Source organism: Triplophysa dalaica, chromosome 1 (assembly GCF_015846415.1).
Source record: "Triplophysa dalaica isolate WHDGS20190420 chromosome 1, ASM1584641v1, whole genome shotgun sequence".
Classification (NCBI taxonomy): Eukaryota; Metazoa; Chordata; class Actinopteri; order Cypriniformes; family Nemacheilidae; genus Triplophysa; species Triplophysa dalaica.
Window position 1 is genome coordinate 23,436,790 of NC_079542.1, and position 25,491 is coordinate 23,462,280.

At 38.0% G+C, this 25,491-nt stretch overlaps 1 protein-coding gene and 1 long non-coding RNA gene across 11 annotated transcripts in view; one reads left to right on the forward strand and one right to left on the reverse strand.

The window, feature by feature from the left end:
* dysf (dysferlin, limb girdle muscular dystrophy 2B (autosomal recessive)) overlaps nt 1–25,491 on the forward strand; it is an 83,301-nt gene that overhangs the window by 14,408 nt on the left and 43,402 nt on the right. For 6 of the 10 annotated variants that reach the window (XM_056749437.1, XM_056749440.1, XM_056749441.1 and 3 more), the window contains 34 exons: nt 971–1,076; nt 1,952–2,066; nt 2,379–2,596; nt 3,115–3,243; nt 3,332–3,394; nt 3,504–3,554; nt 3,777–3,807; nt 3,991–4,106; nt 4,234–4,360; nt 4,440–4,543; nt 4,653–4,721; nt 4,809–4,852; nt 5,985–6,067; nt 7,105–7,220; nt 9,055–9,168; nt 9,274–9,451; nt 9,820–9,944; nt 10,727–10,833; nt 10,915–11,110; nt 11,305–11,451; nt 11,571–11,702; nt 11,880–12,046; nt 12,168–12,294; nt 12,416–12,554; nt 12,707–12,849; nt 14,386–14,559; nt 16,713–16,800; nt 16,886–16,963; nt 21,663–21,844; nt 22,645–22,785; nt 23,266–23,295; nt 23,777–23,809; nt 23,924–23,965; nt 25,248–25,349. In XM_056749437.1, coding sequence (XP_056605415.1) covers nt 971–1,076; nt 1,952–2,066; nt 2,379–2,596; nt 3,115–3,243; nt 3,332–3,394; nt 3,504–3,554; nt 3,777–3,807; nt 3,991–4,106; nt 4,234–4,360; nt 4,440–4,543; nt 4,653–4,721; nt 4,809–4,852; nt 5,985–6,067; nt 7,105–7,220; nt 9,055–9,168; nt 9,274–9,451; nt 9,820–9,944; nt 10,727–10,833; nt 10,915–11,110; nt 11,305–11,451; nt 11,571–11,702; nt 11,880–12,046; nt 12,168–12,294; nt 12,416–12,554; nt 12,707–12,849; nt 14,386–14,559; nt 16,713–16,800; nt 16,886–16,963; nt 21,663–21,844; nt 22,645–22,785; nt 23,266–23,295; nt 23,777–23,809; nt 23,924–23,965; nt 25,248–25,349 — 3,817 coding nt within the window. The remainder of the gene's footprint in view (nt 1–970; nt 1,077–1,951; nt 2,067–2,378; nt 2,597–3,114; nt 3,244–3,331; nt 3,395–3,503; nt 3,555–3,776; nt 3,808–3,990; nt 4,107–4,233; nt 4,361–4,439; nt 4,544–4,652; nt 4,722–4,808; nt 4,853–5,984; nt 6,068–7,104; nt 7,221–9,054; nt 9,169–9,273; nt 9,452–9,819; nt 9,945–10,726; nt 10,834–10,914; nt 11,111–11,304; nt 11,452–11,570; nt 11,703–11,879; nt 12,047–12,167; nt 12,295–12,415; nt 12,555–12,706; nt 12,850–14,385; nt 14,560–16,712; nt 16,801–16,885; nt 16,964–21,662; nt 21,845–22,644; nt 22,786–23,265; nt 23,296–23,776; nt 23,810–23,923; nt 23,966–25,247; nt 25,350–25,491) is intronic. The other 4 variants (XM_056749439.1, XM_056749445.1, XM_056749443.1 and 1 more) reach the window with 1 other exon arrangement.
* LOC130421774 (uncharacterized) lies at nt 12,879–14,447 on the reverse strand. Its single transcript, XR_008906908.1, has 3 exons — nt 14,340–14,447; nt 13,177–13,249; nt 12,879–13,097 (listed from the first exon to the last, which is right to left on the reverse strand). It is a non-coding gene; the product is annotated as an uncharacterized LOC130421774 (long non-coding RNA).

Genomic DNA, 25,491 nt, shown 5'->3' on the forward strand with positions numbered 1-25,491 from the left:
ATTCCAAAGTTTATCGAGACATTTTGCAGGAAAACTTAAGACCATCTGTCCGCCAACTGAAGCTTAACAGAGGATGGACGATGCAACAGGACAACGACCCAAAGCATAGAAGTAAATCAACAGAATGGCTTCAACAGAAGAAATACGCCTTCTGGAGTGGCCCAGTCAGAGTCCTGACCTCAACCCCATTGAGATGCTGTGGCATGACCTCAAGAGAGCGATTCACACCAGACATCCCAAGAATATTGCTGAACTGAAACACTTTTGTAAAGAGGAATGGTCCAAAATTTCTCCTGACCGTTGTGTAGGTCTGATCTGCAACTATAGGAAACGTTTGGTTGAGGTTATTTCTGCCAAAGGAGGGTCAACCAGTTATTAAACCCAAAGGTTCACATACTTTTTCCACCCTGCACTATGAATGTTTACATGTTGTGTTCAATAAAAACATGAAAACGTATAATGTTTGTGCGGTATTAGTTTAAGCAGACTGTGTTTCTCTATTGTTGTGACTTAGATGAGATCAGAACACATTTTATGACCAATTTATGAAGCAATCCAAGTAAGCCCAAAGGGTTCACATACTTTTTCTTTCAACTGTATATTGCATTACTGTCAATATATCCTCCTAAATATCACACACAGCACCTTTAAGAAAAACAGTAACATTTCAAATAAAAAGCCGCATTTATACAAATAAATGCATTAGCTAACAATAATCAGTTTAGTTTTTCAATTTTTCATTAACTAATGTTCACAGACACAATTTTTAATTTTAATTATGTATTGGTTATTATTATTATTATAATAAATGCTGTAGAAGTATTGTTCATTGTTGGTTCATGTTAGCTAATGCATTAACTAATGTTAATAAATACCTTATTGTAAACTGCACTGAATGTCTTGCAATGTTAATCCATGTCCTTTAAATAGCATGTCAGATGTTAACAAATCTCCTTATGTGTCTGAACAGGTTTCTGGGGGAGTGTCGTGTGGCTCTTCGTGATGTTCTTAATTCTCAAAACCTAGCAGCTACTTTTACTGTCTCCATGCTCGATACCAAAAGAAATATTACAGGGGTGCGTTTCTGTCATTCTCACTCTCTTCCTCTCTTTGTTTTCAGAGCCGATTCTTCCATCTATCACATTTACTTTGACTATGACTGATGGAGGCACAGTCAGGCACAGTCTGTGACCTTCATGTGCACACATTGCATTCAGTACTGCTTATGTTAGAGAAATGTCCAAAGCAATAAAAGCATCACTTTTCTTTTGACTTTAAGTATCTCAAAAAATCACACACATTCACTCAAATACAATGTGCTATTTATGTCTTAGGCCCTATTTTCCGTGAGTCCTATTTAGCAACGAGATCCTGGAAGATTTTATCTGATGCATGCCCCTGTAAACCTACATAAATAGTGTGGTTTTAAAACAGTAACATAAGAAGATATCGACCTCGAAAGAAGATCCAACTTCTGCCCTTCCCATCCTTTAGTCAACAAAATTAAACTCATGTCACCCCTGCATCTCTTATAATTTAGTAAAAAGTGTTTTAAGAAATACTACTAGGCTATTTCTCACTTAATGAAAGCCGTTTCCTCCCATTGTGTGTGTTTATGTATGTGTGAAGGTTAGCATTAAGTGATGGTAAGCGAAAAGGAGGAGAGGGAAAGGTGGAGTTAGTTTTCTAAGATCCTTTGCATCCGTGTGCTCTTGAAATAGCTAAACCTGGAAATAATGGAAGGAAAGTAAATTATAAGGTATCACCCTGACGCCGGTCTTATCTCAAAAACAACTCAAGCGAGTGGCATGTTTTTCTCAGCTCACCCAAGATCTCTGTTTATATTTTTACAAATTTTAAAACGACTAGGGTATTATTAGATCAATAATAGTGTTTGAATTTCACAATATTGCATTACTCATATGTTGATGTTTTCTGTTTCCTCTGTCAGGCCACAGTAACCCTGCAGGTTTCCTACCTCCCTCCTCCAGGGATGGCACCCATATTCCAGCCTCCACCACAGCCAGAGGCCCAACACAACCCTGTAGAGCTAGACACTGTTACAGGTTTGTATATGAACACACTACTGTATATACCTTAGCTCATTTCATACTCAAATTTCATGATATTTGATTTTTGAGAAAGTCTGTGTTAACATCCTCAATGACGTCCATAATTTAATTAAACCAATTGCACACAATATATACAGCAGTGTATGTGATCAATATGACTCATCTGAAAAGATAAAACTCTTTGCTATAATCTTCATTCTAAAATAAAACGTTTGTGATATTTTCATGTTTGGACATTAAAGGTTGTGTTCAGCTGTGTCTATTTTGCGGACGTGTGTGTGATGTTGGTTTTGTGTGTATGTGAAGTGTTCTCATTGGACACTATGGGTGAGGAGGACACTGAGAGTATGCTTATGATGGAGGTGCTGGAGGAGCCCGAACCTGTTCAAGGACCTCAGGGTCAGGACATCGGGGTCCCCACAGCACCACCAAAGAGAGCCCCTCCAAACTTTAACCACGGCCTAAAGAAAAAGAAGCGTCAGAGCAACAAATTGCCACTGTCAAACAAGCCACAGGACCTCCAGGTGTGTATTTGTATAATCTTAGTTTTGTTGTGTGTTAGTGTCCAGTTTATTCACATTCTGCTTTGTTGTTACTGTGAGTGAAGTTTGTTCTGACATGTTTTCATATCGTTTATTAATTAAGCACACAATGTACATACATTGCTTGACTCTTAAATGTCCATGTTACATGAAAATCCCGACTAGACCAGCATTTTGAGTAGACCCATTTTATCCTTCTTTGCCGGGTTTGAAAATAATGCCATCTTGTGGCGACACAAGTTGCTACACGTTGATTTTCCGTATAAATTTGCAGAATTATTTGCAGAACAATGGAAACTACAGCAGATCCAAGAATAACTACATCTTAATTGAAATTAGATTTTAATTGTTATTATTAAATTCACATTTATTCTATCTTATGCAATTAGTAAGTGTTAGTTTCTATCATAATGCTGTAGTCAATACAGCACATGCATTTCTCAGAGGTTTCAATTACATAAGTATCAAAATGTTCCTTCAATGTAAGTTTTTAATTGTAGATCCGTCTGCGCATCATCGAGGGAAGACAGCTGCCTGGTGTTAACATTAAACCTGTTGTCAAAGTTACGGTTGGAGGCCAGACAAAGCGAACACGCATCAGAAAGGGCAATAATCCAATCTATGATGAGGTATCTTTTTATTTCAGCCATTTCACTGGCAGATTCTGAGGGTGTATTTTCATTGCAGCGATATTAATTATGAGCCTGTCTTTTTCAGACATTCTTTTTGAACTTTTTTGAGAAACCTTCAGATCTTTTCGATGAATCCATATTTATAACAGTAAGTTTTGTTAATGTCATGATCATTATCATCATTACTGAAATGTTCTGAATCCAAATATGTTTTACGTAAGTGAATGCTTCACATTTTTGTCCATGTATATTTTAAGGTATTTGACTCCAGGTCACTACGCAAAGACTCTGTCATTGGTGAATTCAAGGTATATTTGCTTTGTTTCCATATTTTTCCTTCATCTCTACTGAATCCTTTTTTAAGCGCTTCATTTTAGAGGTTTTATCTGATTTGCAATGAGTTCCAGGATTTCTTTATTTCTGTTGTCTTTACGTACTTGTGTTTTTTTTCTCTCTAAATCTCGTCTTTGCTTATAATGGTGCTGATTCTGCATTTTTTCTGATTCTGTGTTTTTTGTTTTGACTCAAAGCTGGATGTTGGCATGGTCTACAATGAACACAGTAAGTGGCCTTGCACCCTTTTAATTTGTTTCAGAACATATAAATCACTGGATTTGTCATGTTCATTTAAAGTCAGTTTTAGGATTCAAAGAAACACAGTTCTTGTAAATTGTTATAAAGGAAACAATCCAGTGTTTTTATCATGCCATTTTTACAACATGTTTTTATTATTTCATTGAACAGAACATGCTATTCTGAGGAAATGGCTGTTGCTTGCGGACCCTGATGATCTGTCAGCAGGAGCCAGGGGTTATCTGAAGGCCAGCTTATGTGTGCTGGCTGCCGGAGATGAGCCTCCAGTGAGTGATGTACTATGTACAGTTACCATAGCTATTTTGTTTTATTAAATATGGGTCGTTTTCTTAAAAAAGGAACTTTTGCTTTCATAAATGTTTCATAAATGCTTCTTAAATGTGTGTGTGATAGATGGATAAGAAAGAGGGTCTGGAAGAAAAGGAGGATATTGAGGGAAACTTGTTGAGACCAGCTGGTCTTACACTAAGAGGAGCAGCTTTTACTATCAGAGTGTACAGGGCAGAAGACTTTCCTCAGAGTAAGTAGCACGCTGTCTATATGTGTTTGTTCTTCTTTTTGGTTTGTGACTGTTATTCGTCTCTCTCTTCCTGGTACAGTGGATGATGCTCTTATGGACGGAGTGAAACAGTTTCTTGGCTTTGAGTCCAATAAAAAGAATCTTGTGGATCCACTGGTGGAGATCAACTTTGCAGGAAAATCGGTACATAGTTTCCGGTTTAAAGCATCATTGTTATTCATTTATTCAGATACTGGATCATTGTTATACTATTTTATCATTTTAATGGTATTATAATTGCATATATATATAGATTGGTACTAAGATTCTGGAGAAAAATGCCAACCCTCAGTGGAACCAGAGTCTCACGCTACCCATCAGAGTAAGAGACATATACCAACACCACTAAACAACTGTTTGTCAAACATATCCATCATTCAATCTATTAACAGTCGTTTTTTTATTCCAGTTTCCATCCATGTGTGAGAAGATGAGGATACGAATTTTAGATTGGTGAGTCAGATTAAATTCTGTCACATTTATGGAACAGCAACCGTTTTACTTCAGGTAGATTATATTGTGTATGTCAAATGATAGGCGAGAGCGGGGTTGAACGTAACACTTTTTGGTTATGTCTCAATCATTTAAAAAATATTTAAGCTTGATTAATCAGATTTTTACACAAGCAACATACACAGCTCTGCTACAAATTAACACTGATAGTTTGTTTTTAGAACATACTGCTCTTATACTATACTTTTAAAAATAAAGGTGCTTAAAAGGTTATTCACAGCTGTGCCATAGAAGAACCATTTTTGTTTCCACAAAGAACCAACTCTCTCTTGCTTTTTATAATCTGAAGAATCCCTTTTCACCACAAAGAACCTTTTGTGAAACAGAAAGGTTCTTCAGATGTCAAAGGTTCTTTATGGAACCAAAAGGTTGTTCTATGGCATCAAAGACCTTTTGAAGCACCTTTTTTAAGTGTATTACAGCATAAGTTACAGAAGTGAAAATGTTACAATTTAGCCCATGGGTGGGACTCATTGTAACAGACAAAGGGTAAAACATTTGCTAGAAAATTCTGTTCAAACACAAAAAACTCAATATTAATCTTTCTTACAACTACAGGTGGATATTGTACAACAGACAGTTATCTACACATCTATCATCCAGCCATACATCATCCAACCACCCTTCTATTATACATCAATGCACATATATAGAATTATAAAATGCTGCACAATTATAAACAAAGAAATCATAATTGTCAATTAATCTCGCTAATATTATGATTTCAGTTATGATTTCGATTAATGGAATTTACAGATGTTTTCATCTCATTGTTTTGTATACATTTTCACACATTGGGATTAATTGAAGCACCTTACTCTGCTGTAACATTTTTTTAAAGCCTAGTTAACAGTCAACGAGGCGTGGCTGACATGTTTCAATATTGTGATATGTTTTAGGCAACAAGACAGTGAATAAGACAATATAATGTTGGATTTGGTGAGAAATAAAAAAAAACATAAAATGAAGAAATTTAGTTCCATGCTGCCGAAACACACAATGTCCAATATTTCCATGAAAACACAACAAATCTTCATAAAGTCTGTTATACATGTAATTCTTGTTCGTCTAGGGATCGAGCCAGTCACAACGATGTCATTGGAACTACAAACTTGTGTATGTCCAAAATCTCGGCCCCTGGGGGAGAGATTGAAGGTAAGCTACGCTCTTTAGCATACTCACAATGTGTGATGCTAGGGTGTTGTGTAGTTATAGTAGTAAATAATTCGTTTTAAACTCTTAATGAATTGTACTGCAGTTTCTGTATATTGTTGAATTATATTATATTGATGCAGCCTTGTGTAGTGGTCCTGGTTGGTTTGTGACATGATATATAACACTAACAAAGCATTATACATTTTTGACTTCTTATAGTTGTTTACTTCGGTTTGGTGTTCTTTGTAGCACTTGGTGTTGCTGTTAATGAACAGTATGACATTAATGAATTTCTGTGAATTAAAGTTACAGTATGATACTGCGTGTTGGGTAATGTGACGTTGGCTTGTGAGTTGAAGTTTGAAGTAGACACAAAGAATTTAGCGTCCAAGCTCTGTCAAGGAGTTGAAAAAGAAAGAACAAGATTTTGGCATGACAATGTTGGAGTTTTGAAGCAATTTTAGAGAACCTTTAGAAGGTTCTAAGTGTGGCTTACATATCTTTGTTAATTTGTGGGCTGCAAGGAGTGAGTGCGGTGTCCAGTTTATCTGTATGTTGGTTACATTGATGGCTCTTACTAAAGGCATGCGCATAACTCTTACATATACACTAGCATTAGCACACTGCTTGCGTCAGGCATTTTGTCTTTCAATCCTCATCTTTACTATTTTGTCTAAAATCTTGTATTCCTCTGTGCATTCAGATGAGTTTACTTCCAGGAACACCCACAGTACCAGTATGTGTGTCTCTATAATATCAATATGTTTGTTTCCCTTCTTGTACCTATACGCTTCAGATTTGGTCTGTAGTGCTGGTAGATGTAAAAAGGGTTGTTGTAGGTGTTAGTAGTAGCCTTAATCCTATTGGTTCTTGGTTAAGGTGTTTATTGTGACAAAGAATTGCTGTAGAAGTCCACAAGCAAGTGGTTGCATGATTATTTGGTTATAATTTCATTTATTATAATTTTAAATGAATGTTTAATGCTTATAAACTGGGTTATGTCTTATTTGAGTTTTTTTCAATTTTGTGTCATTAAGTGGATGACAATTTAGGCTTTTTGCCGACCTTTGGCCCCTGTTACATCAATCTGTATGGAAGTCCGAGAGAATTCACCGCCTTCTCAGACCCGCATGAGGCATTGAATCTTGGAAAGGTGAGATGTATATAAAAACAAATAATGCATATAAACTGATTCTTAAAAACTCTTTAAAAAAGGTGCTGAATGGTTCTTTGTGGAACCAAAAATGGTTCTTATATGGCATTGCTGTGAATAGTCTCAATTTAAAAAAAATCAACATTACAGACCTTAAACCGATATTTCACATAAATATGGAAATTTCCTCATGTTTTACTCATCCTCAGGGCAACCTATTTGTATTAGACTTTCTTCTTTCAGAATAATGCAGTCTGACTTGTAATACCGCATATCTTGGCTCGTCCAAGCTCTAGAATAGGAGTAAATAGTGGATGAGATTTTGAAGCTCCAAAAAGAGCATCCATCGATCAATAAACTGCTCAACTCGGCTCCGTGGTGTTAATAAAGACCTTCTGATGCAGAACGATGCATTTGTTTAATTTAAATCTTAGGCTGTGTCCGAGAAAGCCCTCGAAACCCTTACATAGTGCACTATTTGAAGGGACAACCATATTTAGTGGTGTCCGAATTCAATCCCATGATGCATCATAATAACGAGTGCACACCAGGTGTACCCTACTTTCCAACTGGGATGAATCGCCCTCCGAAGGGCCCTTCGGAGTGACAATAATCATGGCTGCAATACTGAAGGGTCGGTGGCATAAAGTGCTCATAACTGGCAACTTCAAAGGGCCCTTCAGAACAAAGGATTTCAAAGGGTACAACTGATGGTCACTTTGGGCTCCCTTGATTCTTTGCGCAGATTCTTTGCATGGTGACGCCACCTCCTTATGGGCATGGGATGATGACGCAGAAGGGCATTTCAAGGAACAGTTGTTTGTTCTCTTACACCCTTCAAAGCTCTCACTCTGGAGGGTAAACCATTCAAAGGGCTTAGGGCATGGGGAAAAGCCTTTGGAAATGGAATGCAGGGTTACACTCACTGCTAGCCATTTATTGTGAGGCTCACGCTGAATTAATTTCCGGGTCTCCGCATAAGATGGTGCCCGCTATGCTTCCAGTGTCCGAATTTACTTACTCGTTTTCACCCGCTCCTTAAAGTGGACTATATTAGTGAACTAATGTAGAGAATAGTGAATGAGGGTATATGGGGCGATTTCAGACACAGCCTTAAATCCGTCAGCCATGCGTGCACGAGAGGATTGCGTTCCCCCAAATGGCATGTCGTAAGTTCCGTTCCAATAAATAAAAGTTAGATATTATCATTATTAAAGTTGTCAATATGGATATTTTTCTTAAAGAAACTATTGATTCGCGGGGAATTTCAAATTGTTTGTCTGAAAATGTCATAAAGAGGTGTGGAAAACAGTTAAACTGTAAAATTATTTGACCAAATAAGCTACAGTATGTTACTATCAAAGTACACATTTTTAAACAATTTAAACACCTCTCTGTAAATTTGCAGCTGACATACAATAACAAAATAGTTAAACCTGCGCTATAACAAAGTCAAAATAACTTTGACCATCAATAATAAAAGTATTATATCTGAATGATGTTTGAGGTTAAATACTCATTTAAAGGAAATCTCAGCCATGAATTCTGCCAGGAATTACTCACCCTCAAGTTGTACATAAAACCTAGAACATTTGTTTATCTTAGCAATACAAATTAATACACTTTTGATGAGGCCCAGGAGCTTTCTGACTCTCCCATAGACTGCAACGCAACCCACTTTCAAACTGCAGAAAGTGAGGAAAGACATTGTTGAAACAATAAGCCTAACTATATAAAGCAACCATCATAGTTCTTGTGCACAAACAAACAAAAATAACCACTATATATTTCAGATGAGTGTCAACCTGGTGCTGTCTGTTTTCTTGTGTTGTAGGGAGAAGGTGTGGCTTATCGAGGGCGCATTCTTTTGGAGCTAATAACAAAGCTTTCCGATCAGGTGGAGCAAAAGGTTGAAGACATACACTCTGATGATCTTCTGGTGGTAGAGGTAAGAGATCAGTCAGTGTTTTCTATGAGGACACTGGGTTCAGCATCAGTCCTGGACATATGTGAACTCTGATATGTAATGGACACTTAATGTTCTGCCTCATAGAAATTCATGCGAAAGAGGAAATACTCTCTGTTTGCTGCATTCTACTCGGCCACTCTTCTTCAGGATGTGGATGATGCTGTTCAGTTTGAAGTCAGTATTGGTAACTATGGCAACAAGTTTGACAACACCTGTCTGCCTCTGGCTTCCACCACTCAGTTCAGCAGGGCTGTGTTTGACGGTGAGAAACCACCTGTTGATTGTTATATGTAAATGAATAGTTTTAGGTAGTTTTTTAATATCTAAAAAAAACACTTGTTGTGAAGGATTAAACCCTCAGGGTTTCTCTGACTGCTCCTTGTTTTTTTATAGAGCAAAAAATAAATATATCAAATGTATTATGTATAATATATTTTTAAAAATACATTTTATTATGAAAAAAAAAATGTAATTATTTGTTGAAAATCTGAGGGGAAGAAATGAGCAAATTAGCTGGAGTCTGATCCCATTGTGTTTGAAGTGAATAAACACGCTTGTAAATTATTGTATAAAAAGTGAACCAACCTCATGATTCTAACTTCAGCTCTTCTGGTTTAAATGGCTTTACAGGTTGTCATTATTACTACCTACCATGGGGAAATGTGAAACCTGTGGTGGTCTTGTCTTCAGAATGGGAGGAAATCAGTCCTCGCATAGAGGCCCTAAACATGCTGCTTAGCATAGTCGACAAACTGGTAAGTAATATCAAAGATATCAAGATTAACAATCTGCGCCACTACCATTACAGTGAATGGGTAGGAAGTTAACGCTCAATATGACTGCTCTAGCTAAGGAAGTCCTGCCTTTCAGTGAAACCAGCCAATCGTCAATCAATATTGACTGACGATTCTCTGGGGCGTGCCTCTCGTGAGCCGCTTGCCAGCCTGTGTGCATGCGCAGTAGATGAAGGATCCTTGAAAATTTTGCGCAACTTAAGCTTAGCAAACCAAAGTTTTGGTACAGTTCATGTCAGGTTTATTTACTTATAGTAAATATACTGTTTGATTGCCCAGAGGCATTGCAAACATGGCCGCCGAGGCACGACTTCCATTAACTGGCTTTCGAAAAATTGCGGTGGCTGACACATGACTAAGATATCTTCACGTTTTTACTAGATACATAATTTACGAAACACGCTCTATAGAACAGTTTGTCCGTTCAGGGCTACGGAAGAAAAACATGGTAAATTCCATGTAAGTGGAAAGAGTACAAAAGAGTATGTAAATAGAAATAGCTCATTCTAATGTAATAAATACATAGATCTTGATTATGTTAGGTCTTTATACACATCTGTCTGTACACATAGTTATGTAAATGATATTGTATTTCTAACAATAGATCGTCCAAAAAATTACAAATTGGACCTTTAACTAATGTTAACAGGACCTTGTTGTAAAATGTTTATCATATTAACATTTATATAGTTTTGTTTTCAATGAAACACATTAAATAAAGCATATTCTGATGTGTGTAACAGGAGTCAAATCTGGAGCAGGTCCAGCTCCAGTTGAAAGCAAGAAGTGATGAGAAGGACGTGGAGCGGAGCGTTGTCCAGCTGCTTGATGATGTCATAGCTGACTGCAGGTTCTGATAGACTCAATTGTTTGTGAAGGTATACCAGACATGCTCTGCCAGACTAATGCTGTCTTCTGTGTGTGTATGCAGTGAGGAGCTCCCTGAGCTGAACAAATGGTCCTGTGCGACTCAGCTGGATAAAGCTCTGAGGAATCTGAGAAAGATTAACATGCAGCAGATTGTGCAGGCTGCACTGGCACTCAAACACGGCCCTGAAACTGAACTGAGTGCAGTGCTGGAGCAGGCTGAGGACTGGTCTCTGCGCCTACGCCATCTCGCTGAGGAGGTGAATGACAGAGATAATACAAATGTTGTCAAAAATTCTTTCATGTCTCAGTCAGGGTAGGGGTGCTTATTTGGATGACATGAATTTAAAAAAAAAACATTATTTTATTTCTTAGCATATTTCTTTTTAGTAATTTCATCACTTTCGATCATTTTATGTTGTCTTCATTGACTTTTTGTCTTTCTGTCATCCAGCCGCAGAACAGTCTGCCAGATATAATAATCTGGATGCTTCAGGGAGACAAAAGAGTGGCCTACCACAGAATCCCTGCCCATCAGGTTCTCTTTTCCCATGGTTACAGTGGTAAACACTGTGGCCAACTTCAGACAGTTTTCATGAAGGTAAACACACTATTTGGAGGCAAGGCATTCACTTATAATAAATGTAAATTCCAAATAAAACAGGATAATAGAGGTATTGATAAATAGTCTCTCTGTATCTATTTATAATGTCTGTTCAGTATCCGCAGGATGAGGGAGGAGACAGTAAGATCCCAGCTCAGATCCGGCTGAAGGTTTGGTTTGGACTCAGTGCTGATGTGAAGTTCTTCAACCAGTTTGCAGAGGGCAAACTATCCGTGTTTGCAGAAACTGTCAGTGGACCATTATATCACATACTGTAGTACTTTATATCTACTGTTTGATTTCAAATAAAACATCAAATAATTATGAATATTTGTGATAATCCATTAGTAGAGATCTTCTGATTTAATGTTGAATTTTAATGTTATTTTGAGCTACTGATCTATTTAAATTATTTGGTTCTACAGTATGAGAACCAGACTAAATTAGCCCTGGTGGGGAACTGGGGTACGACGGGTCTGACTTACCCCAATTTCAGTGATGTGACGGGCAGGCTGAAACTATCAAAAGAAAACTTTAAACCTTCTCCAGGATGGAGCTGGGCAGGAGACTGGTTTGTCAGTCCAGAGAAAACGTGAGTATAATCCTATTTCATTTCAGAAAAATACTGATTTAGAGTCCAGTCCAGTCTTGTATTGGGGATAAATATGTCAATAAACACCATCTAACTATGTACCTTGTCTTCTTTATTCTAGAATGCTTTATGACACCGATGCAGGTCATACAAGCTTTTTGGAGGAAGTGTTTGAAAATCAGATGCGTTTGCCTGGCGGGCAGTGGATTGGCATGCCAGAGGGCTACACAGATGTGGTCAGTACAGTACTGCGTAAATGTAACAACAATACTGATGTTTTGCTTGTACAGTAAAAAAACGTATTTCTTAATGATTCCCAGAGGAGTAAAATAAATGTTCGAAAACATTAGTCAGTTGACAGGGACTCAGCCCTTAGTTCATTTGGTGTCTTTTGGGTTGCAGAATGGAGAAAAAGCAGTGCCCAAAGATGAGATCGAGTGTCCTCCTGGCTGGGTGTGGGAGGATATTGAGTGGAGCGAGGATCTGAAGCGTGCAGTGGATGATCAAGGTATGGAAACTTTTTTAGAACTTCTTCCTGCACACAGAAGCCAATAAGTTCTGTTCCTCATTATTTAATATATAGTGGTGATTTTCAGAAGCAAAACATCTCTGCCATAAATATAGTTCAAAAACATTTATTGGATCCTCTCTCACCTGCAGGGTGGGAATATGGAATAACCCTCCCGCCCGACCGCCGGCCAAAGTCCTGGGTTCCATCCGAGAAGATGTACCACACCAACCGCCACAGACGCTGGATCCGACTTCGCCGTAGAGATATGCAGAAGATGGAAGCACTTCGAAAAGTACTTAATCAGTCATTAGCAACATGTTACCACTCTCATCTTGTTTTCAATCCAAAAATCAGAAATCAGAAAATAACCTTTTCATATTGAGAGCAAGTAAAAAAATTGGGATGAGGTTAAAAAAGATTCTTGGGCTGAGCTTTGTTTAGTTCCTTTTGAATTCTGGGGGATTCTGGTAAAGCTCAGGATTGCGTGACATAGAGAGCTCTGTGTACTTTCAGGGGGTCTTCTCCTGTCCTTGCACGCATCTGGTTAGAGGCAGATGGAGGTTGAAATGACACATAATTAATCATGAAATCTGAGAATAATCTGAAATCAATCCCACACCTCTAATCCATTTGGCAAGAAAACCTGGGTCCGACTTTAGAGCCTTGCCGCAAATGTGCTTAATGTTCATCATCTGTGTGGGAGTGTGTTTGTATGGGAATGTGTGACAGAGAGAGAGACAAGATAAAAGAGTTCTGTTACAATTTGGGAATATCACTCAAGTGAATATAGGTTTTGCATTCTGGATCATGAGCACTTTGTTAATAAGTATAACAAATAAATATTACAAATAAATATAACAAAAATATTGTGCAGTGTCGCGTCTAGGACAACACTGCTATTAATGTGGTAGAATCGAGAGGTTATCTGTATTAATGCACTGTTTTTCTGTTATTCCCAAACAGATAAATGCATCTTGCAGTTTATGGTGAAGTTGCTTTGTACATTAAATAACGTTTAATTTAAAGTTGAATTAAGCGAGTGGTGCGTTTTGTCGCTGCAGGACTCAGAACAGTGTCCTGAGTTGTAGCATAGCGCCACCGACAGGCGCGGAATGTCGGTGCCGGTTTGTGTGTACTCATGAAACACAATATGTTAATTTTTACAAACAATTAAATTATTGAAAAATCACGTTTGAATGTAACATTAAATACAAAGCCGGGATGGTAGATGTACGGCAACTCCAGACACTACAGATCACCCTTGGGTCCTTTAAAGATTCACAATATTTGTAGTTATCTAAATCAATTGCTATCAGATGCTTATTTAATAATGACAGCCCTGTTACCTTACATTATTTACCAGTTTAATGAAATGATGGCCTTTAAAAGTATGTGGAATCTAAGCCACACTTCGGTTATTTTATAACTTAATGTTGTTGTGTTCATTTAATTAAAAAATCCCTATGTTGTTGCTATGCATTGCAGTGGCAGACATACATTTAGGGTGGCTTTTCTAAATTCTTTTCCAGCGACTGTAAGTACAGTAAAATGACTTGAATTGTCCTCATGGTGGCACTCTTCAAACACAGATTCAGCAACAGTCTGTGAATCTCACATCAGTATTCCACTCTATTAAATATCTATAATTCCTCACTGGTCTCTTCTTCACCTATTTAAAGAGTATTTTGTCTTCTATTTGTAATTTAAACACTGTTCATAAGCAATGCTTATACTACTATACAGAGAATTACATTAGGAAAGTATTATAACCACTTTTCTCACCAATTTTTTAATTGTTTACTGTGTATATGTACTTGTCCACCTACAGCAGCGTCCGGACGAGTCAGAGCGTGAGGGCTGGGAATATGCCTCTCTGGTTGGCTGGAAGTTTCACCTCAAGCAGAAGAAGACTGATTCCTATCGTCGCCGGCGCTGGAGACACCGTATGGAGCCATTGGAAAAGACGGGGCCAGCCGCCATCTTTGCTTTGGAGTGTTCACTGGTAATGAAGGTTGACTATTTGAAAGATGTTGGGCTGGAAATCAAAGGAGAGAATCAGGGAGAATGAAACCCAATTGAGACATGGCAGAGGTGAGAATGGGTGTGGAGGGCTTTGAGCTTGGACGAATAGGAGATGATGAGAGCATCTGGGCACGCAAAGTGGAATTAGCCTGGTAAAATAAGGGCATCAAGGGATATCATTTACGGGGAAGCAGAGATGCAACAGCGAACATGAAAGAGGTTACATGTCAAAAGTCCAGTCCACATGTTTATTCTTTTACTCTTGGTCTGGTCCGCTGGGTCCATTGTTACAAATCTATTCCTGGCAGCTTTGGCATGAGCTGTCATGTGAGCCTGGCTGGCTTCACAATTGAGGGTTGACGGGAGTCTGGAGTTGATCTGTGGTGTAGCTGAAAGGTCCAAGTGCCTTGCAAAGCACAAGTGGGGGATTCCCTTTACTTTGCTCCTTGAGGGGATCTGAAATATGGCTATTATAGAGCATGTTTCCACCATTGCTCTGAACCATTCTAAGCACGGTCTGAAATGGTAACATTTATGTTTCGACTTGAGACTGTTTCGGCACATACACGATAACAAACCGCTCTCGGACTGAAATTTTCAGCACATTTGTCTAACCAGAATCTGTAGTGGATGGGCGCAATGCATGCGTGACTTTCGCGTTTAACAGGAAAAGACCCTAGGCAGTTTCCGGGTGGGGAGACTTAAAGCAGAGAGAAATAGAAAATGAGACAATAGTTACATTTAGCAGATGCTGTTAAGATGAAAACTTCTATTTACCACTGCTGTATGCAGCAAAATATAGCACCTGCTAAATGTAACTATTTTCCAATTTTTCCATTTCTCTCTGCTTTAAGTCTCCCCAACAAAACTGCCTAGAGTTCTTCCTGTGAAACTCGAAAGTCATGCATGCATATAGCCCATTGGGCTGATAGAATGTGTGTGGTGACATCTGCCCTCAGGATTTGTAACTTGGTTGCCTAGGTACCAGTTTCTCTCTGTAGCAAAAATAGCGCATTATTAAAATAGGAAATAACGTTAATTTAGCTGGAGCTGGGGGGTAACAAGAGAAGCTAAAAAGTTTTTCAACTCATAGCTCAGTCTCTTGGGTTACCATTGCAGCGAGTGATGCGTTTGTGTGTAAACAGTTCCATGATCACCCGCAGTGGAAAATGAAACCCTTTACACATCGGCTGGTCTGGATCAGCACGGATTGGAACGATTAAGCAACAAGAACAGTTTGCTGGTGGAAAAGCGCTCATAGTTTACTAAAACTGCAACTATTGCAACATTTGTACTAATTGAAATCAAATAAAATATCAGCCTAAATATTTTCTGAATTTTTTTTTTGATTATTTGAAATAAACTTAACAGAATCTAGTAATGTTGCCTCAGCAAATATTGAAATGAGTTACATTTATAAAAAACTGAACTAGGACAAAAGAAATTAATAAAACATAAACTTATTTAGCAACATTAAAAACAAACAAACAGAAATTGAAATTAGCAAGACAGATAACTTAAAACTAACATTAACAAAAAGATACAAATAAGAACCAAAAGAAAACTATAATACCTCTGACCTGAAATCTCTGATATTTCATAAAAAATACTATACCTGATAGCGATATTTAAGTCTAAAAGTTATATCAAGTTACATCCAAACTGAAATTGAAAGAACTGAAATTCTCTTCTTGTTTGAGCAGGCACACTAAAGGGCATGTTTGCTTTTCTTTTCGTTTTTTCCAAAAAACTCTAAGGGGTATTGGGTTATGTAAATACAGAGAGCCACAAATGACATAGCAGTTTTAGTTTGGTTTAAAGACATCATCAGGCAATTTATTCAGTGAAGGTCAGGAATTTCGTATGTGTCAAAATGATATTCCAATGTCTTGGGGTGGTGACACGTAATCACCTCATGCCAGTGGTTTGTGGTGTATATTCAGTTGCCGTTTCCACAACTGTCATCATTAACACATTCTCTGTTTACCCTTTTGGTCGGAATATTTTGATATCTGATCCAACTCAAACGCCTCATCTTGTCCGCATGCCAAAATGTGTCAGTCTAGCATTGATGTCGAAAGAACATAGCGTGTCTGTTTTGGTCTCAAAGTTTTTTTTTCTTTTTGTCAACAGAGCAACATTACTGATGAAAAGAATGACGATAAGTCGGTTACGACGACGTTTGGCGTCAACCGCCCAACCATTTCCTGCTTCTTTGATAGTAAGTTGTCAATGCTTGGCATTTTTTTACTTCATTTAAACTACGAGAGTTCAATGGCTACACTCACTGTTGTTTTATTTCTCAGGCGGGACGTTGTATCATTTGCGATGCTACTTGTATCAGGCCAGAGACCTGATGGCGATGGATAAGGACAGTTTTTCAGGTGAGTATATGCCACTTTCACTATAAGAAAGAATTATAAGAGCAGACAAATGAGCCAAACATGACCATCAGAGACATCTCAAGAGTACTCTGAATCAACATTTCCAAAGTCAAACTCCAGAACACATATAGCGCTTTGTAGGCTACTAAAACATGAACATATCTGAAAAGTTCTTCACGTTACCGAAACATGATCACTAGTCATCCATTTTGTAAAGGAGCTGTCTTTATTTTGGATAATCTTTATTCAAAATGTATTGAGTGTTGTACAGATCTTTCAATCTTCATGGTTATTTTACCCTAAAAAGGGCACAATGTACTCTTTTAATATGAAGTAATTTTCCGTATTCATTTCTACAGTTGTCTTTAGCCCTATTCGCACAGGATAAGTATTACCCTAATTGCAGAGATCGTCTGTGATCTTAATCTTGGCGAAATGGCCATGTCCCCCACAAATTACCTACCATATTTTGACGAACAATGAGGTACTGTGATAATATTAGTCCCGAGCGAATCGGCATCTCTGTGAATTGGCGGGCTCATAAATCATTTTTCAAGGATTTGTCCACCGTTTGCGAATGATGGAGGCTGGTTTGAAGTGTTTTGATATTAATTTCTTTGCCACAGTCATTTCCATACATTGCCAAAACTGTTGTTTTGACTGGGAGACACACGTTTATTTATTTATTATGGAAGCGCGTGTAACATTGTCAGCATTTGAGTCCCATGATCGCGAACCGGACAGAAGATCACCACGAGGGTCTCAAACGCTGACAGCTACAGTCATATATCATTAAACATACTGTACATACCATCGAAAGCCTTGCCATCACAACTGGGAAAGAAGTCAGTAAATTTGAGTAAAATCACAGGCTTCACTTATCCCGCGCGAATGCGCCACATGAAATTCAGATGTGGGGAGGTTATGTATAAATCACACAAGGTCCTCTGATAATACTAATCCCGTGCAAATAGAGCTTTACATTTACGAATTTGGTAGCTTTTATTCAAAGCGTCTTACATTGAATTATCCTATACATTTTGTTTCTAAGTATGTGCAATCCACTGAGATCCAACCCACGACCTTGGGGTTGTTAACACCATGCTCTTACCACTGAGCTACACGAAAGCTTTACCTGTATTTCATATTTTGCACAGTATTATATTGCATTATAGCATTAACGGAACTTTCCATAAATTAAAAGGAAAATGTACAGCTGATATGCCAGTACTATATTTGTTTTTTTCGGGTTTTTTACAATGTAAACCTACCCATTGTAGTATATGGCATGAAGAACATTATGCCAGTGGTGATGGCCTTTTCCTAAAATTAACATAAAGTAAGATACATATATCAAAGCTCAAGTGTACGGTAGAACTCATGTGGACACAATGGGTAGTCCTAATAAAAAGCAACAAAACACGACAGAATTATGATTTTATATATTTCTGTAAAAATAGAAGAAATGTCAGCATTGACCAGCATATTAGGAGCATTTTACAAAAAACGAAATCATAAAAGTTAAGTCTTTTGAGATGTAATGGTAGAGGAACCATGACTGAGCTTACGTCAGAGCGGGTGAAATATTGTGCCTGGCACAGGTTGGGCTGAGGCAGTTCGGGTCAAGTGCAGTCTTGAGAGAAGGGAAATTAAGTGGATTTATAGTGGTGGCCACGAGAGCAGACGCTGCCAGCAGAGATGTAAAAGTGTAATTCGTGGAGTGAAGAGAAGGTACGGTACGATAAAACAAATCAGATGGTTGCTAAATATATCGAATAATGAATGAAGCCAAAAGCCGTGGTGTGTTAGTCAGTACATGTACATTTGACATGTTGAGTATGCAAGCAATGCAAGATTGAATCTGGCTTGCAACATGTTTCATTTCTCCTTTTCTTCCAGTCATGCCTGTTGCATTGCATTTGTATCTTTAATGTGTTTTATGAAATTTTATAAAATTCTCTCAACAAATGAACTGCACATGTGTCCTATGGTGTGACAGCTAAATTTGAGAAAAAACTAACAGTAAAAATATTTTTTTTCTCAATTTTATATTATAAATATTGATGATATAAAATGATGTATTATTAACAGTACGTTTTCTACATTTTTGCAGTCATACCATGAGACACTTGGTCCGGTATATTTGTCAACTATCCATATCTATGTAGATTCTGTATAGGCCTGGTTATTAAATTGTAATTACATATTAATAAAAACAAACTGAGTTTTCACTGTTGCTGATTTTTGACGTTGGACCAAACACACTACCTGAAAAAAAAGAAATATAAACGGGTCTTAAAGTTTAAACCATAGGATGCCTGCCGCTGTGGTCCAAAGCCTACAGATGTGGTGGTGTCATTTTTAACTCTGACTTCTCCACATCATTAAAAACCGGCAAAATGCACCCACTGGTTATCACCCATTAGAGTCGTCCGGTATAAATCTCATGAATGGAAAATCCATACAGAGTTAAAACGGGACCAAAACTGACAATGATGAAAAGAATTAGAAGAGAGAGACACTGAGACAATTTTTTTTTACTCAATCCTGGAAATGTAGCTAACCCAGGCCATGCGTTAAAGGTTAATTCTGAACCCACAGGCACAGATGAAAAAACATAGAGGATCCTTTTAAAAATACATGCCTGATATAAATCAGAGCAGTCTGGTACTCTGATTACAAATCTACAAATAGTTTGGGGTCAGTCTCCTGATGCACAAACCCCGGAGCTAGCTGCTTTACAGGGCTCTGACTTCTGGGGAAAATAAATAAATCAAGTGGAAGCAGAACTCACTTGTCCTTGGTACGCTTGAGACAGAGTTTGGTCAAATGAAATGATCGATGGACCGCAATATTTATAAAGGAGGAAAAATGGAAAGTTGCATCAATGCTTTAGCTACTGGAGGGGGATTAGAGGAATGGTTTGGTCCAGATGGCACATGGCTGTAGGCCCTGTTCTGTTAACGTCTGTGAAACCGACTGTGGATTATACTCAGATGTCAACAAAATGTTAGCACAGTTATTAAAAAGTGCATCCATCCATCAATTCATTCATCCATCCGTCCTCTCATCCGTCGTTTTTTATTTTACAGTCAATCTTGGCGTTTTCAACGACTCTCTATACTATAGATATGTGGGAAAATTCATAGAAGTATTCCTTGGTTGCCTTTCCTTGTGTTTCTTCCTGCTAAAGTGATTGTTCCCTCGGGTCATACATCATGTTTGAGTTGGACAGCCATCGAACATGGTGGTGTCCAGTCCCACAATGCTCTTGGGCAGGATAGTTTATTTACTGTGTTCACCGTAAGTAGACAGATTAGACACTGACTGTGTTTATTTCCCATTGGCTCCTGGGTAACAGTGCACTCTTCCCGTGGCATGTTTATCCCTTTGTTTATTTGAGGCACTGTGTTTGTGGGAAGTCATTTGTGTGTTGGTGTGTACGTGAGGTCGTTTAATAAGAGCTGGGAAAAGTGTCTGCTGCTTCCTCCCAAGTGAAACTTTGTGATCCCGCTGAGGATGATTTATGTCGTCAGAAATAATCATGTAGGCTGTCCCACTAATTTTTGGCATTCCAATGTAGATGATTTCATTCTTTTATTTTCTGCCCCTTAAAGGAATAGTTCACACAATAATAATTAAATAATAGCAGTTCTGTCATCATTTATTCATATGTCTTTCCAAACCTGTATTTTACTCTTTCTTTTGTGGAACACAAAAGAAGTTTTTTTGATGCATTTCTCAGTGGTTTTGTGTCCATACAATGAAAGTCAATGAAGGCCATTTGTTTGGTTACCAACATTCTTCAAAATATCTTTTGTGTTCTGCAGAAGAAAGAAAGTCATGATGTAAGTTTGACACGAGGGCAGAGACATGATGATTGCATTTTGGTAAACTATCCCTTTAGTATACTTAATCTAAAGATCATTCAAATATTTCAGTAATATTGTGAGGCCAAAATAACAGATTCCCTCTTTCTTGAATTGATCATTCATTATCTCATATACAGTATATTGAAATGTATGATTTATATAAACATACTATTTACTAGGGATACACTGATACTGAGACCAGTATACAATACTGTACAATATACCGTAAAACATATAGGTTTGGTTCACAGTGATAAAATGGCGGTAAATATAGATTGTCCTCCCTATTCCTTTCAAAACATACTTGTCACATAGAGATCCTTACACACACACATCTTAATTCATTGATTCATCTACTCACACTCTTTCTCTGTCATACACACAACCAAACATCATCCTACTATACAAACATTAAATAGGCCTACTTCAGAGTTGGCTAACTCTCTAAGCACTATAAGGGCATCTCTGGTTCTTTTCACTTTCATAATTGATGTCATATTCTTGGCAAACTCCAATCACACAATACCAACCCAAGAAAACTGAAATACTTGTATTGATTGTATCTATTGTATCTTAATCACCCTGCAGTCTCAATTGCTGCAGATCTTCCCTAATGCTTGATGAAGTTCTTTCCATTTCATTCATCCATCAACGTGGCAGTAACCTCCATCTGACCTGATGGAGACTTTCTTCATTTCAGCTGGCAGTTTAGTTTGCACTCTGACAGTGTACAAATGCACGTTGCATGCTGTGTGAACTCAACCCATGCTTCATCACTGAGATCACAATATAATTCAGTGACCTTTAATTTCTGACTCTTTGATTAGATCCCTATGCCACTGTATCGTTCTTGCATCAGAGCCAGAAGACAGTGACGGTTCGGAACACGCTCAACCCCACCTGGGACCAGACCCTAATTTTCTATGAAGTGGAAATATTTGGAGATCCTAAAGTGACTGAGCGGAGCCCTCCAAACATTGTGGTGGAACTCTATGATCAGGACACATATGTGAGTTTTTATTGTGGTATTTTTAGTTATTAGAAGTCATTGTGGTTAATGTCAAAAAGTATCAAATTGTTGATGATTGACTGGTGGTGTCGGTATGGTCCAAAACCATATTATTAATGACCATGATTATCATTAATTCATACATATCATAAACTATTCAGCAACTATTCTTGTATTTTGCCTTGAGAGTCACAATAGCTGGGTTTCCATCCAAACGAGATGCAGATCTTTTCAAGGGTCGCCAAAACAGAACTAATGCGAAATAGGTGCATTTCCCTCAAGTTCCTTGAGGGCAATGTGTTGGAGAAGTGGTACTGGTAAATAAAACAAGAACCGGAACCCGGATAGACACCATCAGCGGAAACAACTGATTAGTCACGGTTTAATGGGTTTAATGTTAACTACGTCATAATGTATTCAGCAAATGCGTTTTTGCTCGTTTCGGATGCGAAACTTCACAACTACAGTTGTATTTTGAGATTGGTTCATTGACCAAATAAAAGACAAAACACATAATAAAATAAATTAAACATAAATTTGACTGATAATATAAAGAAGAATTTGACCTAATAAAAAATAGTTTTAAGTGACTGCGATCTTATCATTAACATAAATTATTTTGGTCACGGTAACTTTGTAGTGAAAATCTGATAAATCTGAATATTTGATTCCACAAACCTAGTACATTTTGACGGTTGTAACAGTCTAATGTTTTGACAAATCAATGTCTGTGTAACAAAAACGAAATACTTGATTAATTTGAATATAGACAGAGCTTTTATCTGACCTTTGCACTGCAGGGTGCTGATGAATTTATGGGGCGTTGTGTGTGCCAACCGTCAATGATGTCTTCCCCTCGTCTTGCCTGGTATCCCATCCAGAAAGGTGGGAAGGCTGCTGGAGAAATGCTAGCTGCTTTCGAACTGATCCGCAGAGATAAGGTCAGAATTATCTGGATTGTTTTCATTATTATAATCACTATAATCAACGGTGATGCTGTGTTTTACTTTAGTGCTGTTTGTGTTTGGTCATAACTACAGTCAGTTTTCTCAGGTCACTCTTCATTACAATGACCACAGTGATGGTTTTGTGGGATTCTTTGTGTCTTTTGGACACTTTGAAAACTGTAGAGACCAGCTGTTGTCTCCAGGATCTCTGTTGAAAGAGATACTTTTGTTATGAATCAAAGCCACAAGTGTTTACATGGCACATATCACAGCTTTCACAACACCACAGAGGAAGCTTAGTGGTTCTTTTACCGCGGCAGTAGTATTTGTATCCATTGGCTGACAACATATGGTTAAAATTCATAAATGCTCTACATTTTTACAAAATCTGTGTTTTGTAGTAATGTAGTCATTTTTTAATTTATGTTTGACTATAAATTAACTTGAATGTTTCTTCCTTCCTTTCTTTCTCAGCCTGCAGTTCATCACATACCTGGTCAAGATGTAAGTACAATTTCTTTATATCTGCCCCATTTTAATTTTTTATGTTCCTCTTACATCTCATCCACACTCAAAACGACAGACATTCAACCAACCACACAACTCACACTTACTATTCTTATTTAAGAAGCAGCTATTTCCTCTCGAAATAATGGTACAGAGCTCTTGTGAAGCTGAATCTGAACCAGTTTCACAAGCGCTGTCTGGCTGGAGACTGGCACTGATCAGCAGCTCTCAGTTCAGGCAAAAGGCCCCGTCTGGTCAATGCATACCGCCAGGAGTCTGATTGGAGATGCCAGTAGTGCCAGAGGCCACACCCAGTGCAGACCTGCCCAGCTGGCATCAGTTATAGTGGTATAATCACAGGGAAATTGAATTAGAGTGCATGCTTAGAACAGTCAAACCACCCACTCACACACTCAAAATACCCGCACTGTAAAAAAATTTTATATTACATGCAAAAATCCTTTTCCCGCTTTTTTAGGGGGATATGCCACCTTCGCATATCATGGATGAGGTTAGTGTTGACAGGAGATCTTATTATTTATGATTATTTAAATAATTTTAAAATAGACAGTGAAATATCTTTTTCAATTCTTTTTCATGTCTGTTACCTTTGGGCATCTTCAAGCTTGTGCTTCCGGGGTTCATCTCAGACAGTCAACTGCAATGGGTACAATTCAGCACGCATGCACACACACAAACAAAAAAACACTCACTCACACAAACCTTTGTATAGAAATGTTCTGCAGGAACATTTACAAAGCATGATCCTCACCAATGTCATTACATGTCCCTCATAGCGACCCAACAGCCCTCCAAATGTTAGTTTTACAGCTACTCGGTACATAAATACTGAGCTGGGATCAATAATCCTCTGCTCCAAGATGTCAATCCCAATGGTTTTCATTAGGCTTTGGTAAGGGGTGTTCACATGTAGATTCTTTTTTTTATCCCTGGTGGGTAGATTCCTCCAGAACTCGATGTACAGTACTTCTGTGTACCGCCATGATTTTTATATGGGCTGCCAAGGACAAGATCTTGAGGGAGATTTCTTGGAAATCGAGAGCCCTTTCTAATCCGCCCGTATTCCCAGCTCTCCTATCTGATGGAATCAGTTTTGGCCGCACAAAGATTTGTATTGTTTTGCATTGCCATTTCAAGAAGACATGCAGTGATATAAAGTAAATGGTGGAAGTAACACGCTACAATTAGGCTTTATAATAGCATGTCCTCATAATATACACACATATAAATGCGCGGGGCGAGCATATTTGCATAGTTTTGCCAATGGTCAAAGAAAACACTGGCAGGACATTGGGACTATAGCAAAGAAAAGGGCAAGCAATTTGTTTGGGTCATAGTATGGCAATCTATGATGCTTGCAAACTATAAATCACAGCACTTTTTCATTTTCCTCTGTACTAGGGCTTACTCTTCTTTCTTTCTACTGAAAGAAACAGCATGACCTCAGTATGCTCTGTGTGTAACCATTGAATACGTTGGCCTTCTCTAAATGCTTTATTTGTATTAAAAGACGCCACGTCGGGCTGGCTGGTTTTGTGTAAACGCCTTGTATAAGTGCTGAAAGACGTTCTTAATAATAACCAGATTAGAAATACCCCCTTAAGAATGACTGACGTCTCAATCGTTGCCTTAATTTCATTTAAATTAGACATAACATAGCTAATGCTGCATGACTGATCTCCAAATGTCACCATTGTATTCAACAGTAGTGTCCATTTATAAAGCCGTAGTGAAGGGAGGAGGCCATTCTGGTTTGTTTGTTTTATTTTGTTTAGCAGAATAGTGAACTGTGATTGACTAATTACATGAAGTTCTTTTTGTTGCTGCTGGAAGTGATCAATTCCTGCTTTCACACCACTTTTGTAATCCGGTGTCATCCAGTGATGAGTTGTTTCTCATTGTGCTTGGCTTTTTATTTTCACATATAGCAAGAGGACTCAGATCTGCCCTATCCACCACCGCAGAGAGAACCTAATGTCTACATGGTGCCGCAGGGCATAAAGCCTGTCCTTCAGCGCACTGCTATTGAGGTGAGCCCTCAGCCCATCTCTTACTATATACATCACATACGTTAATGCATTTGACAGACACTTTTATTATTTTGTAAATACTGTATAATCTAACGTTTGGCATTAAAGGATAAATTCACCCATAAGTGAAAATTATGTCATC